Raw genomic sequence first — 23,344 nt, 5'->3', positions numbered from 1 at the left:
AGTCCGGCTCTCCGCATGACACCTTCAAGCGCAATATTGAACAATAGGCAGGAAAGTCCGTCGCCTTGTCGTAGTTCCCGCCGAGACTCGAACGAACTGGAGTGTTCGCCCGAGATCTTCATGCAGTTTTGCACACCGTCCATCGTTGCTCTGATCAATCTTGTGAGCTTCCCGGGAAAGCTGTTCTCGTCCATGATTTTCCATAGCTCTACGCGGTCGATACAATCGTATGCCGCCTTATAATCGCTGAACAAACGATGCGTCTTCTTATTTTTATTTTTTATTCTTGACATTACGTCCTCACTGGGATAGAACCTGCTTCTCAGCTAAGTGTTCTGATAAGCCCTTCCACAGTTATTAACTGAGAGCTTTCTTTGCCAAAATTGTCATTTTTGAATTCGTATGTTGTGTGGTGGGTACGATGATACTCTATGCTCAGAGAAGTCAAGGAAATTTCCATTACGAAAAGATACTGGACCGACATGGAACCGAACCCAGCCACCTTCAGCATGGTTTTACTTCGTTGCCGTGGACCCTTACAACTCGACTAAGGAAAGACCACTTTCGTTATGCATTCATTTATGTTCAGAAAGGTCATTGAAATGTCATAAACTCCACAAAATTGTGCCATTGATTTTCAACACCATCACGGTGTGGTAATCTTACAGAGATTCCATATCTTCAGTCAATAATCACTTCATTAGCACTTTTTCCACCGACGAGTAACGATTATAGGCACTCGAACATCATAAACCAATACTTGTCCAAACAGCAAAAGAGTTGTACATAATTAGTGAGCGTTGATTTCTTTTTCTCAAATGAAATTATAAAACATGATTCTCCCCTTCAAACTCATTAATCCAATATCAGTAGTCGTCAATCGCATCACGTTGCACGATCTCGTTTAAATCATCGTCATCAAACAGTCTCCAAGAAAATCCGCCAGCAAATTATCCAACCGGCTGGGAGGAAGATGCACCTCGTGTCCCTAGAGCATCGACACTGGTGACCGAGTTGACAATCCGGTTTCAAGACACTGGGTGGAGGACACCGAGTCTATTTGTCCGCATGAAAGTGTAAGTGATCGTCCCTATCATCGGGTTTCGTTGAATGGCTGCGTCGTCATCGAGGCGGGTGCTGTGTGTAATGATTACTTTCACTATCTTTCCATATGCATGACGAGTTTGGGACCGACTGGTTCTTGTCTCCGGATGCTCGATGATCAGCGAACGTGTGCTAAAGACAGCAAGCAATGAAGGGTACATTTTTTTGAATATTTTGTGAAATAACACGTTTGTCTTTCAAAATCTAACAGATTGTTTGTGAGAAATTAAACTTTCTCATATTAGGTTTTGATTTTTTTGACTTTAAACTTTTGAAAACTGGAGATTTCTTAATTGTATACAGCACTTATGGTGCTCAAATTTATCAGTGACATATTTTCGTTGCTGACACCTTACTTGGAATAATAAGTCACAATTTGTTACGTTGTATCAACACTGAATGAATAATTCTTTTTCCACTTGATTCGGTCCTGAGCCAAATGGTTTCAGTCTGGGAGGGAGGCACGGATACTACATACGAAATATGACACAAAGTTATTTCAAACTGCAAGAAAACTCCAACTTGCTAACGACAATCCAAATTGGTCCGAATCGACAATTTAGCCGGAAAAAAGTGTTATCTCTGTTCTCGTCGATTTTAGACGTTTGATGTCTTCAGAGAAGTTATTCGTAATTGAGTTTTGCATCTTTTAAGGAAAAAGTTGAATAGGGTGACCCATATTTAAGCTAAAATTTTGACTCAAACTTTTTTGTGTGATGAAATTTGTGGCTGCGCTCTCCTGCAAACTTTTAGAAAATGTTATTTTGAACAACTTTGTCGGAGAAACTTTTGATCCAACTCTTCATTTGAGCTAAGTAAATTGATTTTGAAAGTATTAACTTAGGGTGGACCCAAAAAATCAGTTATTTTGATCTAACTTTTTTGTTTTCAGTTTTACGTGAATGTGGTCTTCAGAAGGGTTGTAGAGAAAGTAAAGATACACATTTTTGCTGAACATCGCAAGTTTGTGATTCTTGTGATTTTGAAGTTATAAACAAATTTAAGTGAAGAACTATGAAATCTTAAGATGCCCATAACTCATGGAGTTGGTTCGATAAAATTTTTCTTTAACTTGCATTAGAAAGGCCATACAATAGGCAACTTTTGCTGCAAAAACTGTGAGAAGGTATTTTTTGTAAATTGAGAAAATTCACTTCAAAAACATACTTAAAAAACTTGAAATTCGCTTGTAACTCACAAGATTTCAAAGTTAACGGCGTGCTGTATTCAGCAAAGTTGTAGAATTTAACTAGATCTATAACTTTTCCATATACCAATTACAAGAGAAATGTGAAACAAAATTATGTAGAACATATAATACATTTTACTATTAATTAATACAAAATTATTCAAGTAGTAGCAATATAATTGTATTTTAATTCTATCAATAATTTTCCAAACCTGCACCCTTTTTGATTACCTTGTCTTCTTCAATAATGTTAGATTATTCCACCATTTCCACAGTTCTGTATCCCAGGACACTATTGTATGTATTCAGTCACAATAATATCAGTCATGCCAATGACGAAACAGTTAATGTTTCTTATATTACATTGGCATCATTTTACATTTTGAATTATACGTGAATTATACCACAGAGTACTGATAAAATAATAATAAAAGTTACAACAGCAAGTATAAGAAAGCGACTGGTGATATACTAACTTAATGTTTTATAGTAAAAAAAAAAAAGGTGACCTACATCTGAATCGTATCATCTTTTCTTCATATTTTGTTTCACATTTCTCTTAAAATTGGTGTATGGGAAAGTTGTAGATCTAATGAAATTCTTCAACTTTGCTGAAGATAGCACGTCGTTAACTTTAAAGTCTTGTGAGTTACAAGCGAATTTCGTTAGGTTAATTAGGTTAGTCTAGCTGGATGCCAGAGCAGACGTTATTTGAGTCGTAGCTCTATGGTGTACAGACGTTCTAGACGAAATTTCTCACTCTAGATGACATGAGACGGACAACAGTGCCCTGGCTGCACTTACAGATCGAAACAAACACGGTCACAAGTTCAATGCAAGTGTACATATTTAGGAATCTCTTAGGTATATATTTTTACTTATAATGGTCTCTAAAGTTCATTCTAGAAGCTCCAGAGAAACTGATTCCAAAGATTTTTATGGGACTATTCCATCGATTCTTTCGCAATCTATTCAGTGATGTTTCTATATATTTGTCTTGAATATTTCTAGCTATTTTCCAAAGCATTTTTGGAGACTTTTTTCTTAAATTTGTTCTGAATAGTCCTTGAGCACCTCAAAAAGCCAGAATTCCTTTCTCAGATTTTTGCATTTTTTTTTTCGTTGTATTCCTCCTGGAATCGTCATGCGCCAATTCTAGGTTTAAGATCAGCAAATACTCAGCAAAGTTATTATTCCAGTCATTCCTCCAATCATATTTTCACACATTTATTCAGAGTTCCAGTGCTATGATTTTCAAGGAATTCCTCGAGAAAACCCTGCCATGGAGTTCATCTACCAATTTGTTTCCAATAATTATTTTACCAATTTATTCAGACCTCCTTGCAGGATTTCATCAGAAATTTCTAGAGAAGTCTCACCAGAGGTAACTTTAGGATTTCTCAAATGTTTACTGAAAACTTTCCTCTTTAATTCCATGGAAAAATACATTGATAAAATCTATGAGGACTTCTTTAAAAAAAATTCTCCACTGATTCCGGGAAAAATTCCTTAAGGTATCTTAGAAAGAGTTTCCGGTGAAATTTCTAGGAGAAATTTCTGGTTTAAATCTTGAAAAAATCGTGAACGATAAACTTAAAGGAAATTACTGGAGAAATTAAGAGTTTCTTGAAAGGTGTCTGAAATGTCTGCTAGCAGGTAGGAAACGCTCACTCGTTCATTGCGTTTCCCTCCCTCGCTTCTGTGCTTCAGACTGAAAAAAATATTTTAACCTTAACAACTTCCAAAAATCTTGTTAAAAATCTGTGTTAACCTTTTAGATCTTAAACATCCTTTGCATATGTATTATAGCAATTCTAGGTATGTATTTATATTATTTTGAACTTGATTAGATGTATTTTATTATTTTGAACTTAAAAGTAAATGATGCATAAAATTCAAAATACGTAAGAATTTAAGAAAAAACAAACGGACTTATCGCATTTCTGCTTGATATCTTCCAAAAATATTTCCTAAACTCGTGTGATATCCCAGAATCTGAAAAATCGTTTTATCTCAAAAATCAGTAATCTATGATCACAGATACCTATCTGTAGACAAGAACAAAAAAATTCTGTGTAATTACAAATAAATCAATGTATGTGGCATCACTGGTAATGAGTGGTCAAAATACAACCCTTCAACGTAACAATTAAATGTGTTATTAGATTATTTAGATCTTCGGGAATTCCCCTCCATTCCTATAGCATGCTTAAATTTGTGGATTTCCCTTAAAATCCATTGACCGCATCAAAATACAGCTCAAATATATAAGCACAACTATTTTGACCCAACAAATGCATGACGGCTCACAGTACAGCGCAACAATCTCTCACACCACACCATAATTATTCTAAGCTGAATGTCACGCACACATTGATGCACACAAGTTTTTTTTCTCTGTTCGAACGATGGAAAGCTTTGTTTATGTTCTCAATTATTTGCGGTTGTTGAGGGAAGTGCTTATAATCTCGTAAATTACAAGGCTTACGATGTGTGATTGAAATGGAATCCTTTGACGAATATTCGTGCTTGTGACGAAGTAGAACCCTACTTTTTAATTCCGTTCGAATGGCAATGGATCATTAAAATAACCAAAACGGCCGCTATGAAAAGCATAGATAGCGCCACCGTAGCCTTGTGTGTTTGACAGAACAGCAATGCTGTCACAATGTTAAATCCCATATACAGTGGCGTTTTTGTTTTGATGCGGTGAGCACTTGCAAAAACTATCTTCAATGATCCATTGGCTTTGAGCTCTGATGAGCGTTCATTTGCTGACCATACACACAATGTTGTTGAGTGGAAATCCACTCAATCAGCTGAATGCATTCAATAAACGAAGACTAAAGGTGGTCGTTCGAGCTTTCGATTTCTGCGGATACACTTTTTTCCACTACGTTTCGGCAGTCACTCAACTTTTGATGACAGTAGATATTTTTGCTTTTTTCTCAGTCGTGTCTGGATGAATGAATGAGTTTCCCCACGCTAACCTGTTGGAATCTTGGTAAAATGCCTGGTTGGATTTTTTGATAAATTGTCATGAAATATCTTATCTCACGGTTCTGTTTGTTTTGTTCTTGTTTTCTTAGTCCTTATTAAGTCTCTTTTTGGTACTGTTTTGGTCTTGCTATGGTCTTTTTTCACAGCCATGCGGTCTCAAATGTTCCTATTTTTAAAACACTTAGTCGCTACTAGCTAAGTAAGTACGCAACTCTTAGCGAGCAGTCTTTTTTCATCGTTTGCCCGTGAGTTTGGGACTTGTGACGAACATAGCTGTGTTAGATGCTTCTTCCTGGTTGTCGACCCATTCATAGCACGTTGAAGATATCATCAATTTCAATGAGAGATGTTTACACAACACCAAAACACTAGTTTCGATCGTCTGATTTCGGCATTTCTCTAGATGAACTTTTGAATGTTACAAGGTATCTATATGATTTATGTTCATCTTCTTTTACAGCCATCTTCTTTAATGTTTCAATATCTCAAACATTTCAGTTTCCCAATTGCTATAAAGCATATCAATGACCACTCCGATGTTTTACATTCGCCCACCGGATGAAATCATAAATCTCACCTTATCTTTAATTACCCAAAACCCAGAACGACCACTCTGCGAAAACCAAACGCCAACCGGTCTCGCTCCTGGTATTGATAGTGAAAGTAATCACTCTTCTCCAAGCTCTACAGCTTCTTCGACTTCCAACTGGAACGAGCAGATAGGATCACTTACACTTTCAAGCCGTAGCGACAAGTACCGGCAGACATCCTCATTCTACACACACACCCTTCAGGCCGTAGCTTGTTTAGCGTCATCCAATCTCTGGGTCATAAAACCGGTAAAGTGTAGCAATCCAAAAGAAGACGACGACAATCATTCCGCGCGCCGGCTTCGTAAGTTGGATAATGTGCCTCCGCGTTACAAGCCACAGTACAAGTATATGCGTATCACCTTGGCCTATCGTTGAAAGCGGTTTCAACATCCAGGCTTCGAAGATATTAGAAGGCGTACCTACTTACAGCTAGCCACCTTGTTGTTCGGCAGACGACCGATCAACGAAAGGGAAAACCACTTGGAGGCTGTTTATCGAGTGGTCTTATCGTTACGTGTGGCAGTGAAAACGAGAAAAAAGGGAAATTGCTGATTCAATAAATGGTGACGACGTCCATAGACGATAGTCGCCAAGTGGATTCGACCTTCAAACGGCTTCGCATTACAATGAATAAAGCCATTTAATAACGAGTGTGTAGAGTGTCTTAAGTAAGTTTGAAGGAATGTCTATTGGTTTGAAATGTAGTTGCTACTAATGTATATTCAAGATCGAGGCTTTAATTACAAGCTTCAGTCGTGTATGTAACACTTGTGAATAAGTAGTTTGTTCAGCTACTACGACAGATTTCCCAAGAAAGTCGACACATCCACTTTCAGTCCAACAAACCGATGATGTTTACGAAAGTCAGAATTCGTGAGAAGATTTATCTACTTTTGATAGAAAGATTCAATGAAAAGTTATTGTTGTTCTACACGAACTTTGACACACTCTGGTAAAAGCATTAGAAACTTCTGCGAAAAATTGTTTTAACGAGAAGCTTTTTGTGCTTTTAAAGTTTTATAAGCTTCTGAGAAGAGCTTTCTAATCTTCTGCTAGAAACTTGCTACGGTTCTATAAGAAGCTTGCTAAACTTCTGCGAGGAGCTTGCTAAGCTTCTGCGAAATGCTTGCTAAGCTTCTGACAAGGGATGGTCACGATGGTGTTACACGGGGTTTTGAAGCGGACTATTTTTGTTAGATTCTACATGTCGAAATATGAAAAACCCCAAAGCCTTTCGGGTGATTGACCAGTGGTGTAGCCAGGAGGGGCTCTCAAAGGGGTAATTTCGTACGTATATTATATTAATACGCTAATTGGAAATCTGAAAAAATATATTTTTTAATGTTCATTATTATGGTAGAGAACAGAATTGACATTAATGTATGATTAAAATGTATTTTTTCCATGCCATAGGCGCAATCGGTATGGGTTTATTGTTCGTTTACTATTCTAATAAAACCAAATTCGTTTTGGTATCCATATACCATGTTAGTTACGCCAATGGCATAAACATACATTACAAACATACATTAATGTCAATTCTGTACTATCGTAAAAAATACTGAGTTAAATCGTTTTGACAAATTTTCAATTGACCCAATAATATTATATATGTGGAAAATTGACGCTTTCAGAGCCCCTCCTGGCTACACCACTGGTCCATCACTCGAAAGGCTTTGGAGTTTCGAAATGTAGAATCTAACAAAAAAAGTCCGGTTGAAAACCCCGTGTAACACCATCGTGACCTTTCCTTGTGAGAGAAGCTTCCCAAGCTTCTGAGAGAAGCTTCATAAGCTTACGAGAAAAGCTTCATAAGCTTCCGAGAGAAGCTTCATACGCTTCTGAAAATAGCTTCCTAAGCTTCTGAGAGAAGCTTGTAAAGCTTTTGAGAGAAGCTTCCAAAGCTTTTGAGAGAAGCTTCTTAGAGAAGCTTCCTAATCTTCTGAGAGAAGCTTCCTAAGCTTCTGAGAGAAGCTTCCTAAGCTTCTGAGAGAAGCTTCCTAAGCTTCTGAGAGAAGCTTCCTAAGCTTCTGAGAGAAGCTTCCTAAGCTTCTGAGAGAAGCTTCCTAAGCTTCTGAGAGAAGCTTCCTAAGCTTCTGAGAGAAGCTTCCTAAGCTTCTGAGAGAAGCTTCCTAAGCTTCTGAGAGAAGCTTCCTAAGCTTCTGAGAGAAGCTTCCTAAGCTTCTGAGAGAAGCTTCCTAAGCTTCTGAGAGAAGCTTCCTAAGCTTCTGAGAGAAGCTTCCTAAGCTTCTGAGAGAAGCTTCCTAAGCTTCTGAGAGAAGCTTCCCAAGCTTCTGAGAGAAGCTTCCTAAGCTTCTGAGAGAAGCTTCCTAAGCTTCTGAGAGAAGCTTCCTAAGCTTATGAGAGAAGCTTCCTAAGCTTCTGAGAGAAGCTTCCTAAGCTTCTGAGAGAAGCTTCCTAAGCTTCTGAGAGAAGCTTCCAAAGCTTCTGAGAGAAGCTTCATAAGTTTCTGAGAGAAGCTAAGCTTCTAAGCTTCTGAGAGAGGCTTCCTAAGCTTCTGAGAGAAGCTTCCTAAGCTTCTGAGAGAAGCTTCCCAAACTTATGAAAGAAGCTTCATAGGCTTCTGAGAGAAGCTTTATACGCTTCTGAGAATAGCTTCCTAAGCTTCTGAGAAATGCTTCCAAAGCTTGTGAGAGAAGCTTCCTAAGCTTCTGAGAGACGCTTCCTAAGCTTCTGAGAGAAGCTTCCTGAGCTTCTGAGAGAAGCTTCCTAAGCTTCTGAGGAAAGCTCCCTAAGCTTCTGAAGAAAGCTCCCTAAGCTTCTGAGAGAAGCTTCCTAAGCGTCTGAGAGAAGCTTCCTAAGCTTCTGAGAGAAGCTTCCTTAGCTTCTGAGAGAAGCTTCCCAAACTTCTGAGAGAAGCTTCATAAGCTTCATAGGCTTCCGAGAGAAGCTTTATACGCTTCTGAGAATAGCCTCCTAAGCTTCTGAGAAAAGTTTCTGAGAGACGCTTCCTAAGCTTCTGAGAGAAGCTTCCTAAGCTTCTGAAAGAAGCTTCCTAAGCTTCTGAGAGAAGCTTTCTAAGCTTCCGAGAAAAGCTTCCCAAACTTCTGAAAGAAGCTTCATAAGCTTCATAGGCTTCCGAGAGAAGCTTTATACGCTTCTGAAAATAGCTTCCTAAGCTTCTGAGAGAAGCTTCTAATGCTTTTGAGAGAAGCTTCGTAGAGAAGCTTCCTAAGCTTCTGAGAGAAGCTTCCTAAGCTTCTGAGAGAAGCTTCTCAAGCTTCTGAGAGAAGCTTCCCAAGCTTCTAAGAGAAGATTCCCAAGCTTCTGAGAGAAGCTTCCCAAGCTTCTGAGAGAAGCTTCCCAAGCTTTTGAGAGATACTTCCTAAGCTTTTGAGAGAAGCTTCCCAAACTTCTGAGAGAAGCTTCATAAGCTTCATAGGCTTCCAAGAGAAGCTTTATACGCTTCTGAGAATAGCTTCCTATGCTTCTGAGAAATGCTTCCAAAGCTTTTGAGAAAAGTTTCTGAGAGAAGCTTCCCAAGCTTCTGAGAGAAGCTTCCTAAGCTTCTGAGAGAAGCTTCCTAAGCTTCTGAGAGAAGCTTCCTAAGCTTCTGAGAGAAGCTTCCTGAGCTTCTGAGAGAAGCTTTCTAAGCTTCTGAGAGAAGCTTCCTAAGCTTCTGAGAGAAGCTTCCTAAGCTTCTGAGAGAAGCTTCCTAAGCTTCTGAGAGAAGCTTCCTAAGCTTCTGGAAGAAGCTTCCTAAGCTTCTGGAAGAAGCTTCCTAAGCTTCTGGAAGAAGCTTCCTAAGCTTCTGAGAGAAGCTTCCTAAGCTTCTGAGAGAAGCTTCCTAAGTTTCTGAGAGAAGCTTCCTAAGTTTCTGAGAGAAGCTTCCCAAGCTTCTGAGAGAAACTTCCTTAGCTTCTGAGAGAAGCTTCCCAAACTTCTGAGAGAAGCTTCATAATCTTCATAGGCTCCAAGAGAAGCTTCATACGCTTCTGAAAATAGCTTCCTAAGCTTCTGAGAGAAGCTTCTAAAGCTTTTGAGAGAAGCTTCCAAAGCTTTTGAGAGAAGCTTCTTAGATAAGCTTCCTAAGCTTCTGAGAGAAGCTTCCCAAGCTTCTGAGAGAAGCTTCCCAAGCTTCTGAGAGAAGCTTCCCAAGCTTCTGAGAGAAGCTTCCCAAGCTTCTGAGAGAAGCTTCCCAAGCTTCTGAGAGAAGCTTCCCAAGCTTCTGAGAGAAGCTTCCCAAGCTTCTGAGAGAAGCTTCCCAAGCTTCTGAGAGAAGCTTCCCAAGCTTTTGAGAAATACTTCCCAAGCTTTTGAGAGAAGCTTTCGAAACTTCTGAGAAAAGCTTTCGAAACTTCTGATAAAAGCTTCCTTAGCTTCAAAGTGAATCATCCAAAACTTCTGAGCGAAGCTTCCTAAGCTTCTAAGAGCAGCCTCCTAAGCTTTGAAGAGAAGCCTCCTAAGCTTCCAAGAGAAGCTTCCTAAGCTTCTAAGAGAAGCTGCGTACGCTACTTATAGAAGCTTCTTAAGCTTCTGAGAGAAGCTTCCCAAGCTTCTGAGAGAAGCTTCCCAAGCTTCTGAGAGAAGCTTCCCAAGCTTCTGAGAGAAGCTTCCCAAGCTTCTGAGAGAAGCTTCCCAAGCTTCTGAGAGAAGCTTCCCAAGCTTCTGAGAGAAGCTTCCCAAGCTTCTGAGAGAAGCTTCCCAAGCTTCTGAGAGAAGCTTCCCAAGCTTCTGAGAGAAGCTTCCCAAGTTTCTGAGAGAAGCTTCCCAAGCTTCTGAGAGAAGCTTCCCAAGCTTCTGAGAGAAGCTTCCCAAGCTTCTGAGAGAAGCTTCCCAAGCTTCTGAGAGAAGCTTCCCAAGCTTCTGAGAGAAGCTTCCCAAGCTTCTGAGAGAAGCTTCCCAAGCTTCTGAGAGAAGCTTCCCAAGCTTCTGAGAGAAGCTTCCCAAGCTTCTGAGAGAAGCTTCCCAAGCTTCTGAGAGAAGCTTCCCAAGCTTCTGAGAGAAGTTCCCCAAGCTTCTGAGAAAAGCTTCCCAAGCTTCTGAGAGAAGCTTCCCAAGCTTCTGAGAGAAGCTTCCCATGCTCTTGAGAGAAGCTTTCGAAACTTCTGAGAAAAGCTTCCTAAGCTTCAAAGTGAATCATCCAAAGCTTCCAAGAGAAGCCTCCCAAGCTTCCAAGAGATGCTTCCTAAGCTTCTAAGAGAAGCTGCCTACGCTACTTATAGAAGCTTTTTAAGCTTCTGAGAGAAGCTTTCAAGGCTTCTGAGAGAAGCTTTCAAGGCTTCTGAGAGAAGCTTCCCAAGCTTCTGAGAGAAGCTTTCCAAGTTTCTGAGAAAAACTTCCCAAGCTTCTGAGAAAAGCTTCTTAAGCTTCTGAGAGAAGCTTCCCAAGCTTCTGAGAGAAGCTTCCCAAGCTTCTGAGAGAAGCTTCCCAAGCTTCTGAGAGAAGCTTCCCAAGTTTCTGAGAAAAGCTTCCCAAGCTTCTGAGAGAAGTTTCCTAAGCTTGTGAGAGAAGCTTCCCAAGCTTCTGAGAGAAGCTACCTGAGATCATGAGAGAAGCTTCCTTAGATTCTGAAAGAAGTTTCCTCAGCTTCTGAGAGAAGCTTACTTAGCTTCTGAGAGAACTTCCTAAGCTACGAGTAAATCTTTCTTATCTTTTGAGAGAAGCTTCTAAGCTTTTGAGAGAAGCTTCCTAAGCTTCTCAGGGAAGCTTCCTAAGCTTCTGAGAGATGCTTCCTAAGATTTTGAGAAAAGCTTCCTAAGCTTCTGAGAGAAGCTTCCTTAGCTTCTGAGAGAAGCTCTCTAAGCTTCTGAGAGAAGCTACCTGAGATTATGAGAGAAGCTTCCTAAGCTTCTTAGAGAAGCTTCCTAAGCTTTGGACAGAAGCCTCCCAAGCTTCTGACAAAAACTTTCTAAACTTCTGAGAGAAGCTTTCTTAAACTTCGTAGACTATGTAAGAAATTTTAGCTTTAAATTATGAGTTATTCCTTAAACATTGGTTGATGTTTTACTGTCTTCTTTTTCAGTACTGACAGGTGTATAATATAAAATATTGGTGTAATGGCGTTCATTGACTTCCCAAAATCCTCGATCCGAATAACGCAGTGAAGACGAAACAACCAAACTTTCTTCTCCGGAGGACATGACACTCGACACGTTCACCCGACTAATTGCAGAGGACCTTTTATTGATGTACACATTACGTTGCCATTGATTCCCTCCCGCTGATAATCAACATGAGAGAAAAAAAAAATCGCTTGCGTACGTGTTCAAGCGTTGAACGACCTCAAAATACCGGCTTGCAATCATGCATTACTTACCCTCGCGTGTTCAAACCTCTTCCTCCATAGCCACCACGCCTCCGAATCGCACTCAAAACGTTGATAAGCTGACCATAACCACTCACTCGATGATAGCGATCAACGGACAAACAAGATTCGAAAAATTTGAACATATTTACAAACTTGAACACCTATAGAGAATTTCCAGCTTAAAACGCAAATTGTATAGACAATACCTTTACTGAATTGAATTAATATATCATTTACAAACAACATTTTGCAGAATATCCTAGTTTAAGCTTTGAATAGGGCAGATCATTGAAAAGAATCACTGAAATTTGAAAAATACTGAATCTAAAACGATGTACAGTATATAAATCAAATGTACCTCTTTGAGTTATAATTTTTTAAGGTGAAGATGAATCGAAGCCAAACCTCAAATTTTCAAGAGCACGGATCTGGAGAACCAAACATCCGTTTAAGCTGAAAACTTAATCGATTGGTCACCACCAGCGAGTGACCAATCGATTAAGTTTTCAGCTTAAATGGATGTTTGGTTCTCCAGATCCGTGCTCTTGAAAATTTGATGTTTGGCTTCGATTTATCTTCACCTTAAATCCTTTCAATGATATACACTTCTTCAAATATGGACCATAGAGTTAAGCAAATCTTCGAAGGGAAAACTCATATGCTAAGTTTGAAAATAGTCTGAAAATTCCATTATTATTTGCGTTTTAAGCTGGAAACACCTCTATAGCTACAACCTCCGGTTGAAACGAAAGCGAAACTTGTAGCGGGCAGCTGAAGCCCGTTTGTACTCTACGAGAGGGAAGAGAAATAGCCCAAAACAAACGATTAAAGTAACCGATCAAATCGATTAGCGATGGGTTCTCCCAGACAATCAGGCGGTGCGAACACGACGATGAATGGGTGCCGGTTTGGGCTTTCAAAGTGCTATTAGTTCTCATTAGCCAAGTGCCAAGGTGGATGACCTCTCGAGGAAGCAGTGTTTTCACTCTCGGTTGAAGTGTTTTGGTGTTTGCTTGCAAAGCTACTTCGAGTCTAATGGCTTTCGTAAACGGCGGATAAATAGTATTAAAGTTCAATCAAAACAGGGAGTTTCCACAAATCGTCCAAGCTTCGTGACAGCTTCCCAAGTAACGGACCTCCGTCACAAAACGTCCAAAAAATCAATGAGTACAAGAAATAAAATGCTGCCAAAAGCGTATGGTTTGCGTGTGCAAAAATTAACTTTCTCTTTTGGAATGGACATAAAACGACGTAAGGAAGATGTGAAATTTTGCAATATTTATGATACAACTTCTTTCGCGTCGTTTATCCAATGAATAAGAGGCGTGTTTCTCCGGTGACTTTACAGGCAAGGTCACATCTCATATTTTATTGCAGCTTTGCCACAGTTTTAATAATTTCTATTTTATTTTTATCCCACGTATTCTCCTCAGATTTTGAACCAACGTCGCCCATCGAGGAGGTTACCACGGCGCTGCATGACAAAACGCTGAAGTTTATGCTAACACACGATGTCAACATTCGGATGCCGGAGATCATGTTCGATGGTGCCATTTTCCGCATCGAGCCCCGTGCCATCGAAGGCAATGGAATGCTGGCCAAGTTGGAGTTTGTACCCCGGACAACAGTCGTGGCACGTGGATCGTCGGAGCCCAGGATCCTATTCAAAAAGATAAGTGAGTACCTGATGTAGATATATTGAGTTTATTAAAGATTATGTACATTTTACAATAAAAAAATCTTTACGGGCACTATGATATTGAACAATGGCCCGAATCAACATTTAAGCAGGAAAAAAGTGTTTTCTCTGTTGTCGTGGATTTAAGACTTAAAATATCTTTAGAGGAGTTGTTTGTAAGAAGAGTTGTAGAAGAAGTAATGATACATATTTTTGCTGGCCATTGTAAGATTGTTATTTTTGTGATTTTGAATTTATTAGGAAATTTTAGTGAAAATTATGCCCATAACTCATGGAATTGGTTTGATATTTTTTTTCTTTTAGTGGCATCCTAAAGGCCTTTTTCTTCTTCTTCTTGGCATTAACGTCCCCACTGGGACAGAGCCGGCTACTCAGCGTAGTTCCCTAAGAGCACTTCCACAGTTGTTAACTGAGAGCTTCTTTGCCTTAGTTGCCATTTTCGAATTCGTATATCGTGTGGCAGGTACGATGATACTCTTTGCCTAGGGAAATCAAGGAAATTTCAATTACGAAAAGATCCTGGACCGACCGGGAATCGAACTCAGAAACCTTCAGCATGGCTTTGTTATAGGCCTTACATTTGGAAAATGTTGCTGTAAAAATTGTGAGAACAAATTTTTTAATAAATTGAGAAAATTCGCTTAAAAATCTCAAAATGTTGCCCTTAGCAAAGTTGACGATTTTAATAGAATCTAAAACTTCTTAACTCTTTGAAGAAATGTGAAACAAAAAATGTAGAAAATGAAATTATACAATTCACATGTAGGTAACGTTGTATTCACAAGCTGCTTCCATATACTCAATGTTGCATGGTTTTGCAATTTTATTATTATTTAATCATTACTTTGTGATATAGTTAACATTGAATTCAAAATAAAAAACATAATTCCAATGCAACTTAAGAAACTTTAGATGTTTTGTCATTGTGGCTGCTCTTTGTGAAAACATTCAATATTTCTGTACTGTGGAAGCGATTAAAAAAAACCAAGGTTGCCAAAAAGTGTAAAGGTTTGGAAAATTCTTGAGAGAATGGAAGTAGGAGCCGGATCCTATTCTTGGCACTTTTGATTCACTTTGGCAGTGTGGTTTTTGGAAGCTACAGAGCTCATATACGACCAAAATATGCGTCGTACTGAAGCGCTTCTTCTTGCAAAATTTCAGACAATTTGCCAAGAAAAACCCCCATGCCAAAGTGAATCATGGAAGTGCATAAGTAGTTCTGCATCTTTCTACTTGAAGAAATTTTTTATTTACTGACTGTAAAATGTATAATAGGGGACTTCCTCAAACGAGTGGTTAGAGTCCGCGGCTACAAAGCAAAGCCATGCTGAAGGTTTCTGAGTTCGATTCCCGGTCGGCCCAGGACCTTTACGTAATAGAAATTTTGTTAACTTCCCTGGGCATAGAGTATCATCGTATTTGCCATACGATATACTAATGCGAAAATGGCAACTTTGACAAAGAAAGTTCTCAGTTAATAACTGCGGAAGTGCTTATAAGAACATCAAGCTGAGAAGCAAGCTCTTTCCTACTGAGAACGTAAGAAGAAGACTATTCATCGAATCAGTCGTTTCGTCTCTGTCGTTATTGGTCAATGGCCAATTATTTCCCGCGTCGTTGTGGTCACAGCTTCGTGAATAGGGTCCCACAGTCTGTTGACATCTTCAAAAACGATTAATCTTCCCAACTGCTCGTTAGCTGCTGGCAGTACTGTGCAACTACAGCGGGGATTCGCTGGTTGTAACACGACTGCCTTCCATCTAACGAATAGTTGGAACGACTGACAGCTGGTAAAAATGCTCCAGACTAACGCATCTGGAGCGCAAATCGTCAGGAAACGCACATATACATACACATTTGTTTTTTATATGGAGATTTCAATGCGATGGTAGTCAGACGTCAAGGTAAGTTTGACATCTTCTCCTGACATTCGAGTGCTTTTCAGTAGGATTTTTTTTTCCAACCAGCGAACATCCAACCATCGAGTCATTCCATGTAGTGGACCCCCACGAGCGAATCCCCACTGTACCCTACTGCCGTTCTACGCATATTTGTCCCGCAGTCCATAAGTTTTACATAGAACATGGGACAACTAGGCGTAGAAGGGCAGCCTATGCTTCAAGAGCGCATCGTGTTGTTATTTCTGGAAATCGAGACGATTTAGGATCTCGAAAGGTCGTCACATCCATAACATCTGATAAATGTCGCCCACAAACTAGCATTTGGCCGCGAAAGCTACATCCCGCATGCATATCCATTGCTAACGGAATGGAGGCCTCCCGTTTCAATGATGGGCCGGAAGAAGTCTACTTTCCTGATCTGCGCATTTGCATAGCCGATGACTATCTTGTTTGGGTACTCTCCGTAGGCTTTAGTTAGGCTCTCATAGAACTCATCCTTCATGTCAACAGGCTTTCCATTCGTTGGCGAATATATGCTGCTCAGGCTGTAGTTGAAAAACTTGCCCTTCAATCTCAACACACAGATTAGGTCGCTTACCGGTTTCCACCGAATAACTCGCTTCATCTGCTTTCGAAGCACTATAAAGTTAACTCCACGTTTTGCTCTGTCAGTCGATGTGATAATTGATTTAATTTTTTGCAATGGGTTCCACCGCTAAGAATTCACGTTTTTCAAAGGTTTCAATACATATCTCTGGGATAAAACGTCAATTAGAACTCTCTAGGGCTCATCTGATAGGCAATAAGTTGGTCTTACTTCGTAGATATTTTGACCAAATGTCATATCTTGAATATTTTTTATAACGTTTTTAGGTAAAGTTGAAGTTTTTTTCAATAACGCTAATACAAAACTAAATACAAGTATGTTTTTATAAATTATGGTATAACGCATTGGCGTAGGAACGGCGAAGGGGGGGAGTGGCAATATTTTTTAAGATAATAAAAAATTTCATGAAAAAAAAAAATAACAATTTAACATGAAGCAAAATCTTCAAAACATAAATCTTATCACTGACAAACATTTCCACAGTAGTTACGTTATTTTTTGTTGTTCAACATTATAGTGAGAAATTTCAGTGAATCGCGCAACAACCAAAAGCTTAGCCGTTCGGCTGTCGATCGATTGGTTACTGTTAAAACTACAGTTAACTCTCCCTTACTCGAAATTCCGTTTCTCGATATCAAGTTAGAGAACCATAATAAAAGTTGGTTTTCATGGCTAACTCGATGATCACTTGGAACGCAGTTGCACTGGTTTTGTGTTCTGTAACTCGATACCTCTCTAACTCGTTGGTCCCTTCAATATCGAGTTAGGGAGAGTTGACTGTTGCTTCTTGTTGTATGCAATAAGCGCAATTTTTCGACATCTCCGTTGCAAAACATACCATTATACAAAAAAAAAACGTTTTTTAGAATAATCCAATTAAGGAGTGTTCATTTAAGAAAGTGGACACGTGTTTTTTACAGTAAACTGTTTATTTTCGAACAAATTCATGAGTTTACCTAAAATACATGGAAATCAACGTAATTTCGATCAAATTCACATAAATTTGAACATTTATTGAGCATTGCTGGAGAATGCTCTTACTTTTCTTTTGATACCTCCCATAAAATTCTGCACAACTTTTTTCGGAACTTTTCGAACTGCTTTTTGAACTGCTGACCACATTTTCTTGAAAAAATCGATGGAGCTTGCTTCTCTTCCATCCTTCTTAAGATGCCGTTTGATTATTGCCCTATATGTTTCAATGAGGCGTAGTTCTGAGCAATTTGATGGATTCGATCATTTTTCTACAAATTCGACTTATTCCTTCTTGAGCATCTCCAAAGTAGCTGAAGCATAGTGAGCCGATGCTAGGTCTGGCAAAAACAATGGAGGCATGGTATGCTTTCAGTAGATGGGCAGAAGCCATTTTTTAATGCATTCAGTTCTGTAATTTTCGCCGTTGATTGAACCCGTCGTGAAATATGTAGTACTTTCATACCGCAGGAGCAAATTGCTTGCCATACCAAATCATTTTCCCAAATTTTTTCTGTTGGGATGTATCGTACGTCGTCAGGAATATCTGTTTTGGCCACAGCGTTGAAAAAATTTAATTTGAACACTTCGCGATTTAAGCCAAATCTCGGAACGGCAGTTTTTCTGTACACCACACTCTTAAAAAATTAGAAATTTGCATGTGACGTAATTCAATTTACCCTTAAACATTTTATGACGCGAACGAATCAACAACACAATTACACGTTTCTTTTAATTTAAAGACCATAACCGAGAAACGATATTTGATTTCAAATATATTTAGATTGAGTATTACATTCAGTAATCTATTTTTACAAAAACGTATAGCGTTTAGGTCAATTATTCACAGGCTACGTTCCGTAAAATATAAACGTAAGACTCGATTTCTCATTTTTGTAGGCGTGAATTTACATGATCTATGACTTTGGTATCGGCATCATGTAAATCATTGAGTTTGTTTTCAAACATAGCCGGTTCGGTACGTCGCGATTTTTCTTCTCTGTGTCGATATGAGAAATAAATTAAAATTAAAGAATATTAATGCAGCCGAGTGTGTTGAAGAAGAAATTTAAAAACTTGTGCAAAATAGTAATCGCTAAGTAGTGATGGTTCGCTGCTATGAAGTGCGGTTCCGGAGCGCTGGACTCTGCCGGTATGAAAAAGAAAAAAAATCTTTGGCTCGCGTCGGCTGATTGCAGCCTCATATTGAGAAGTGTATTTTTCGGGAAGTGATTAATTTAGTGCAATCAAATGATGGCAGGTTTTAGTATTCCGATTCGTTGCCTCTTGTCACATACATCTCGAGGAGTCGTTGCTCCATTCTTTTGTGTTTTTGGCTCTCGTGAAAAGTGAAAGAAAACGAAAATATTTAAGGAACTGCTGCGGGCAATGTGTGCCAAATCACAATTATGATTGGCTCCTCCAAGTCGTATAATGTGTTTCAATGGCTGATCGTCAGAAACAGCAAAATGTAAGGGTTTTTTTCGAGCTATTCTCTATCTATTTACACAATTTAATCCATTAATGAATTCTTGAAAAACATGACGACAAGGTCCAAACAAAATTACACGTCGTGATGTAAAAGTCGGTCGTTGCGACGTTTACGTCCCGACGTGTAATTTTTTTTTTTTGGTTTTTTGTTGTCATGTAATTTTAAGAACAGATGTAATTTCGTGTCAAGAGGTTCGCTTCTTTTATGTGCATCTAAAAACACGTAAAATTAAGTGAACTTTTGTAAGAGTGCATTTGTGCAGAAAAAAATTGAGAGTCGCCATGTCAATTCGACCCATCGTTTAGAATTTATAATTTTTTTATGTCAACTTTTGTCTGCTGTCAAAATAAAGATTTGAGATCACACTGAAACAAAATTTTATTTGTTTTTATGGAATTTTTACACCAAAATGCTAATATTTAGGTGTCCACTTTCGTAAATGAACAGTCCTTAATGCTATTGCAGCATAAAACAGCATATTCACTGCAGTCTGATGTTTTTTGGGCCATACCCTTGCTTGAGGTGTGTGGTGATGATGATTATGAGAATTCACTAAAGAAATCCATACATTCACTCGTATAATGTCCAAATTAAAATAATTGCAAATAGACAAAATTACTGAACGAAGTTTTTAGACAATACATGGCGGGCATTTTTGTCGAAAAATATGGCTTAACTTTCAAGGAATTTCGGCATGGCCAAGTTTTCTTCAGATGCATGGCTGATATTTAACCTGTTGTGAAAAATCGACCATGGTGTTTTATATTAGCTCTCTTTGATTTTGATTCATATTTTTTTTCAAGTGTTTTTGCATGAATAAACTTATTTCTTAAACTAAATTTTTCCTAGAAAACTTATTTTTTCATAAATTGCCTAAATAATTATCAACAGATTTGAGTAATATTTTTCATAAAACTATTCGATATTCTTTATAGAATTTATGTTTAAACAAATTCCTCGAGGAATATTTAAGGCTGACTTCGAAACTTTTTCAAATCTTTTCGAAATTTGTTAAATAATATTGTTTGACATGTTCATACTTTCAAAACGAATTCCTTCTGGTGGACATCCATTCCGTCTGTGTCTACTTCTTATTAGCACATTGATTCTGGAAAATGTTCCCGGATTTACCTGAACAATTAGGTAACATCTTTTAAAAGCTCAGTTTTCCCTCGCAATTCCTAAAAAAAATCATTAAGTCTATTAAATCTAAAACAGAGATATTTCGCTGACAAATTTATTCAAAATTCATCAGTGAATTTCTGCAAATAGTTTTCCCAAAAATTATATTACAAATTTTTCCGCGAAGTTCATCTAAAGTCCTTAAGAAATATTTCCAAAATACTTAACAAAATGGGTCAAAAATTCGTAAATGGTTTTTTTTAAGAAATTTTGCTTTGATTTCCCGAATTAATCAAGAATTAGAAAGAAAATTATTTTTGAAATGTCTTTTGCCGAAATTTCAGAAGAAATTTGTTGAAAACCCGCACGAAAACTTTTGCTTCCGAAATTAGCATAGCGGTAAAGAAATCTGTAAATAAACAAGAAGCAAAATAACTGGGAAGGGGTAAAGATTTATTAGGATATTCATAAAGAAATTTGAATTGATCTTCCTTTAAACACTTCTTTAGAATTATTTTACCAACTTTTGGCAGAATCCGTATTCTTGGTTTGAATTTTTGTGCGATACGAATGCGGAATTTCCTGAAAACCAGAAGCCAATTTCAAGGATAATTTCTAAAGAAGATTCTGATGGACCTTAATTCATTGAAGAAAAGTTTTAACTGTTTTGTAATTTACTTTTAGAAAAATGATAATAAATTATCTTTAACTGTTCCAATGCCCATCTATTATTCTACTTGTTTCTACGCTTTGAGGAATTTCGTACAAAAATCTTTCCATCCCCAGCATGAGCATGAGCATGAGCATTATTGACCGCCCGCGGTTGCTACTCCGTTTTTGCAAGAACAGCTATACTTACACAGGGAACCAACAGACACTACTCGGGATCAGTAGCATCCTCAATGTGTAAGTACTGGTGCTCTCATTATTATAATAAACAATACCGGCGCCGGCTGCGTCCGAATGCAGGTCAATTTGGGAATGGGAGGGAAATGTTGACGTGTTACTTGCTTTACAGAAGCCGAGGAGTCCTCTGCACTTCCACAAGAAAACACTGGGAGTTTGGATATGGGAAAGGATTCGTTTTGGTAACGATAAAGATATAATTTTAAATGAATACGTGAACATATACACGGATGATCGATTCCGATAGTGCGGTTACTATGCAAACCGGACACGGTCCGAATTCCGTCACTCGCCCTTAAAGGATCATGCAACAGATTCAACGGATCAAAAACAACTGACGCGTCGATATTTTTTTTTCACCGACGCATTTCGTTTTTTCTTCCGCGAAACGCAAACCGGACACAATTGATCCGGATTTCGTCACTCGCCCACAAAGGAGCATGCAACAGATTCAACGGATCAAGCACTCATACAAAAATTTTTCCATACTCCAAAAAGCAACATTTGAAAGAATTTTTAAAAGGTAAATTATAGGAGTTTCGAAAAATTGCAGAATGTTCATACGTTTGGTTCCTGATTCCTGAAAGTCCATCAGGAATTCCTCAACAATTTTTCAAAGTAACGTAAAAGTTTCCACTTAGATTTAAAAGCATTTAAATCTTACAGTTTCGCGTTGAACTCCTTTGAGTTTTTTTTATAGGAAGTCAGCATATTTTTTGTCACAATTTTTTCAAACAATCCTGTAGAGAAACTTTAGAAAGAACTTGAAAAGCAAAGTTCGGAAAACAATTGGCAAACTCCCTAAAGAATTCGTGGAATGAATCCTTGCTTGGTGATTTTGGAGACATTTAAGTAATGTTTTGGAGACATTTGAGTAACATTTAAGTAACATTAGAGAAGTCTAGGAATGGACGAAATCAGTGAGAACTGGTGAAGTATTTCTCGGAGAAAACACTGAAAAGTACGAACATAATTCATGAAGCAAGGCCTGAAGGAATTCTCAGAGGAATCTCTTCAAAGCACATGGCTGAATACCTGAAAAGATCAAGGAAGAAACACATAAAACCTTCCTTTTGAGTTTTGAGATCTCTTGAAATATTACAAAAAAAAAATCTTTTTCGTAGCGAAAATAGAAATTTACAGATATTACTAATGTGCCGCAAAATGGGACAAAATAAAGAATACCGTATCACGATTTTATCACTACTTGTTTAAAAAAAAAAATCGCTATATAACTCTCAATTTAAGCATGATTTCCTGCTAAATTTTATGACTCCACAATAAATGTATGAAGTTCATACATTTAAATTGAAAAATAACCTTGAGCAACTACCATACATGGTTGTTTAACCCATTTCATATGTGCTTTCCATTTCATTAGCTCTATTTCTACAACATAGAGCTCAAATTTTTAAGGAAATTATATAACAGAAAAATACAAGTTCATTTTCTCACGTTTCGGTATGTCACGCCAAAAAAATTTGGATCCGTGACATAATCAAGATAGGGGCCTTCCTTAGCCGAGTGGTTAGAGTCCGGTGTCTGGGTTCGATTCCCTGTAGGTCCAGGATCTTTTCGTAATGGAAACTTCTTGACTTCCCTGGGCATGAAGTATCATCGTATCTGCCACATGATATACGAATGCAAAAATGGCAACTAAAGTTTGTTATATTTCTTACAGAAAAATAAAGAATAAGTGCTTTGCGTACAAAAAACTGTGGAATCACAATTCAGTGAGTCAAACGGGTGCGCCAACTCATGCATGATTTTTAGTCGTTGAGTTGCGTAATCCACAGCTCAAGCGTGAAAAATGGAGAAGAAAGAAAAAAATGAGATTTTTGCTACATCTATCAGGAATAGTTTTCTTAAATCCGGAAAAATAAATTTTGATAGGCTAGTAAAATTATATGTTTAACCATATAAGAATAAGTAATTATATCAAGCAATTTGCACAGATTCCACTATCTTATGAAATTTATGGAAAAATAATAGAATTTAGAGCTTTGTTGAAATATATGTTTGTCCAAAGGATAAAAAGATTGTACTCACATTCCAGTACTTACGTGTTTGAAACATCCTTCAAAACTTCCCCATAGTGATTTCCGTATTAACCTACATTGCCTTTGGGCCAACTTTATCACCGAAAAAGCTGAAATTTTCACAGAAGGCTATCTTTATTGTAAAGATGATAAGGAAGCTATGGGAGATTGAATTTTGATATTCTTTTAATTTTGAACCGCCCTATTGTTCATGTTCTAAATCTCTGATTATGTAACCATTCCGTTGAAAAAAATGAGAGTATTCCATTTGAAACGATGAAGAACTTTTAATATGTTATTGACTAAAAGTCTGTTCGACCATATGTTATTAAAAAAACGACTTTTTGACAATTGATATAAAATGTTCCGACACACATATTCGACTAAATGTATTTTCGATCAAATATCATTCGACGTTATTAGGAAAAATGTGTTTCGACCAAGTGTAC

General features: G+C 38.0%; 1 protein-coding gene across 2 annotated transcripts in view; it reads left to right on the top strand.

Moving 5' to 3' along the window:
- The window catches only part of LOC5576735, a 175,930-nt gene that overhangs the window by 71,214 nt on the left and 81,372 nt on the right, over positions 1 to 23,344 (top strand). For both annotated transcript variants that reach the window (XM_021837689.1, XM_021837690.1), the window contains exon 3: positions 13,591 to 13,833. In XM_021837689.1, the coding sequence (XP_021693381.1) occupies positions 13,591 to 13,833 (243 nt within the window). The remainder of the gene's footprint in view (positions 1 to 13,590; positions 13,834 to 23,344) is intronic.

Source organism: Aedes aegypti, chromosome 1, assembly GCF_002204515.2.
Source record: "Aedes aegypti strain LVP_AGWG chromosome 1, AaegL5.0 Primary Assembly, whole genome shotgun sequence".
NCBI classification, from domain to species: Eukaryota; Metazoa; Arthropoda; class Insecta; order Diptera; family Culicidae; genus Aedes; species Aedes aegypti.
The sequence above is the reverse complement of the archived record's forward strand: the minus strand, read 5'-3'. Positions and strand labels throughout refer to the sequence as shown.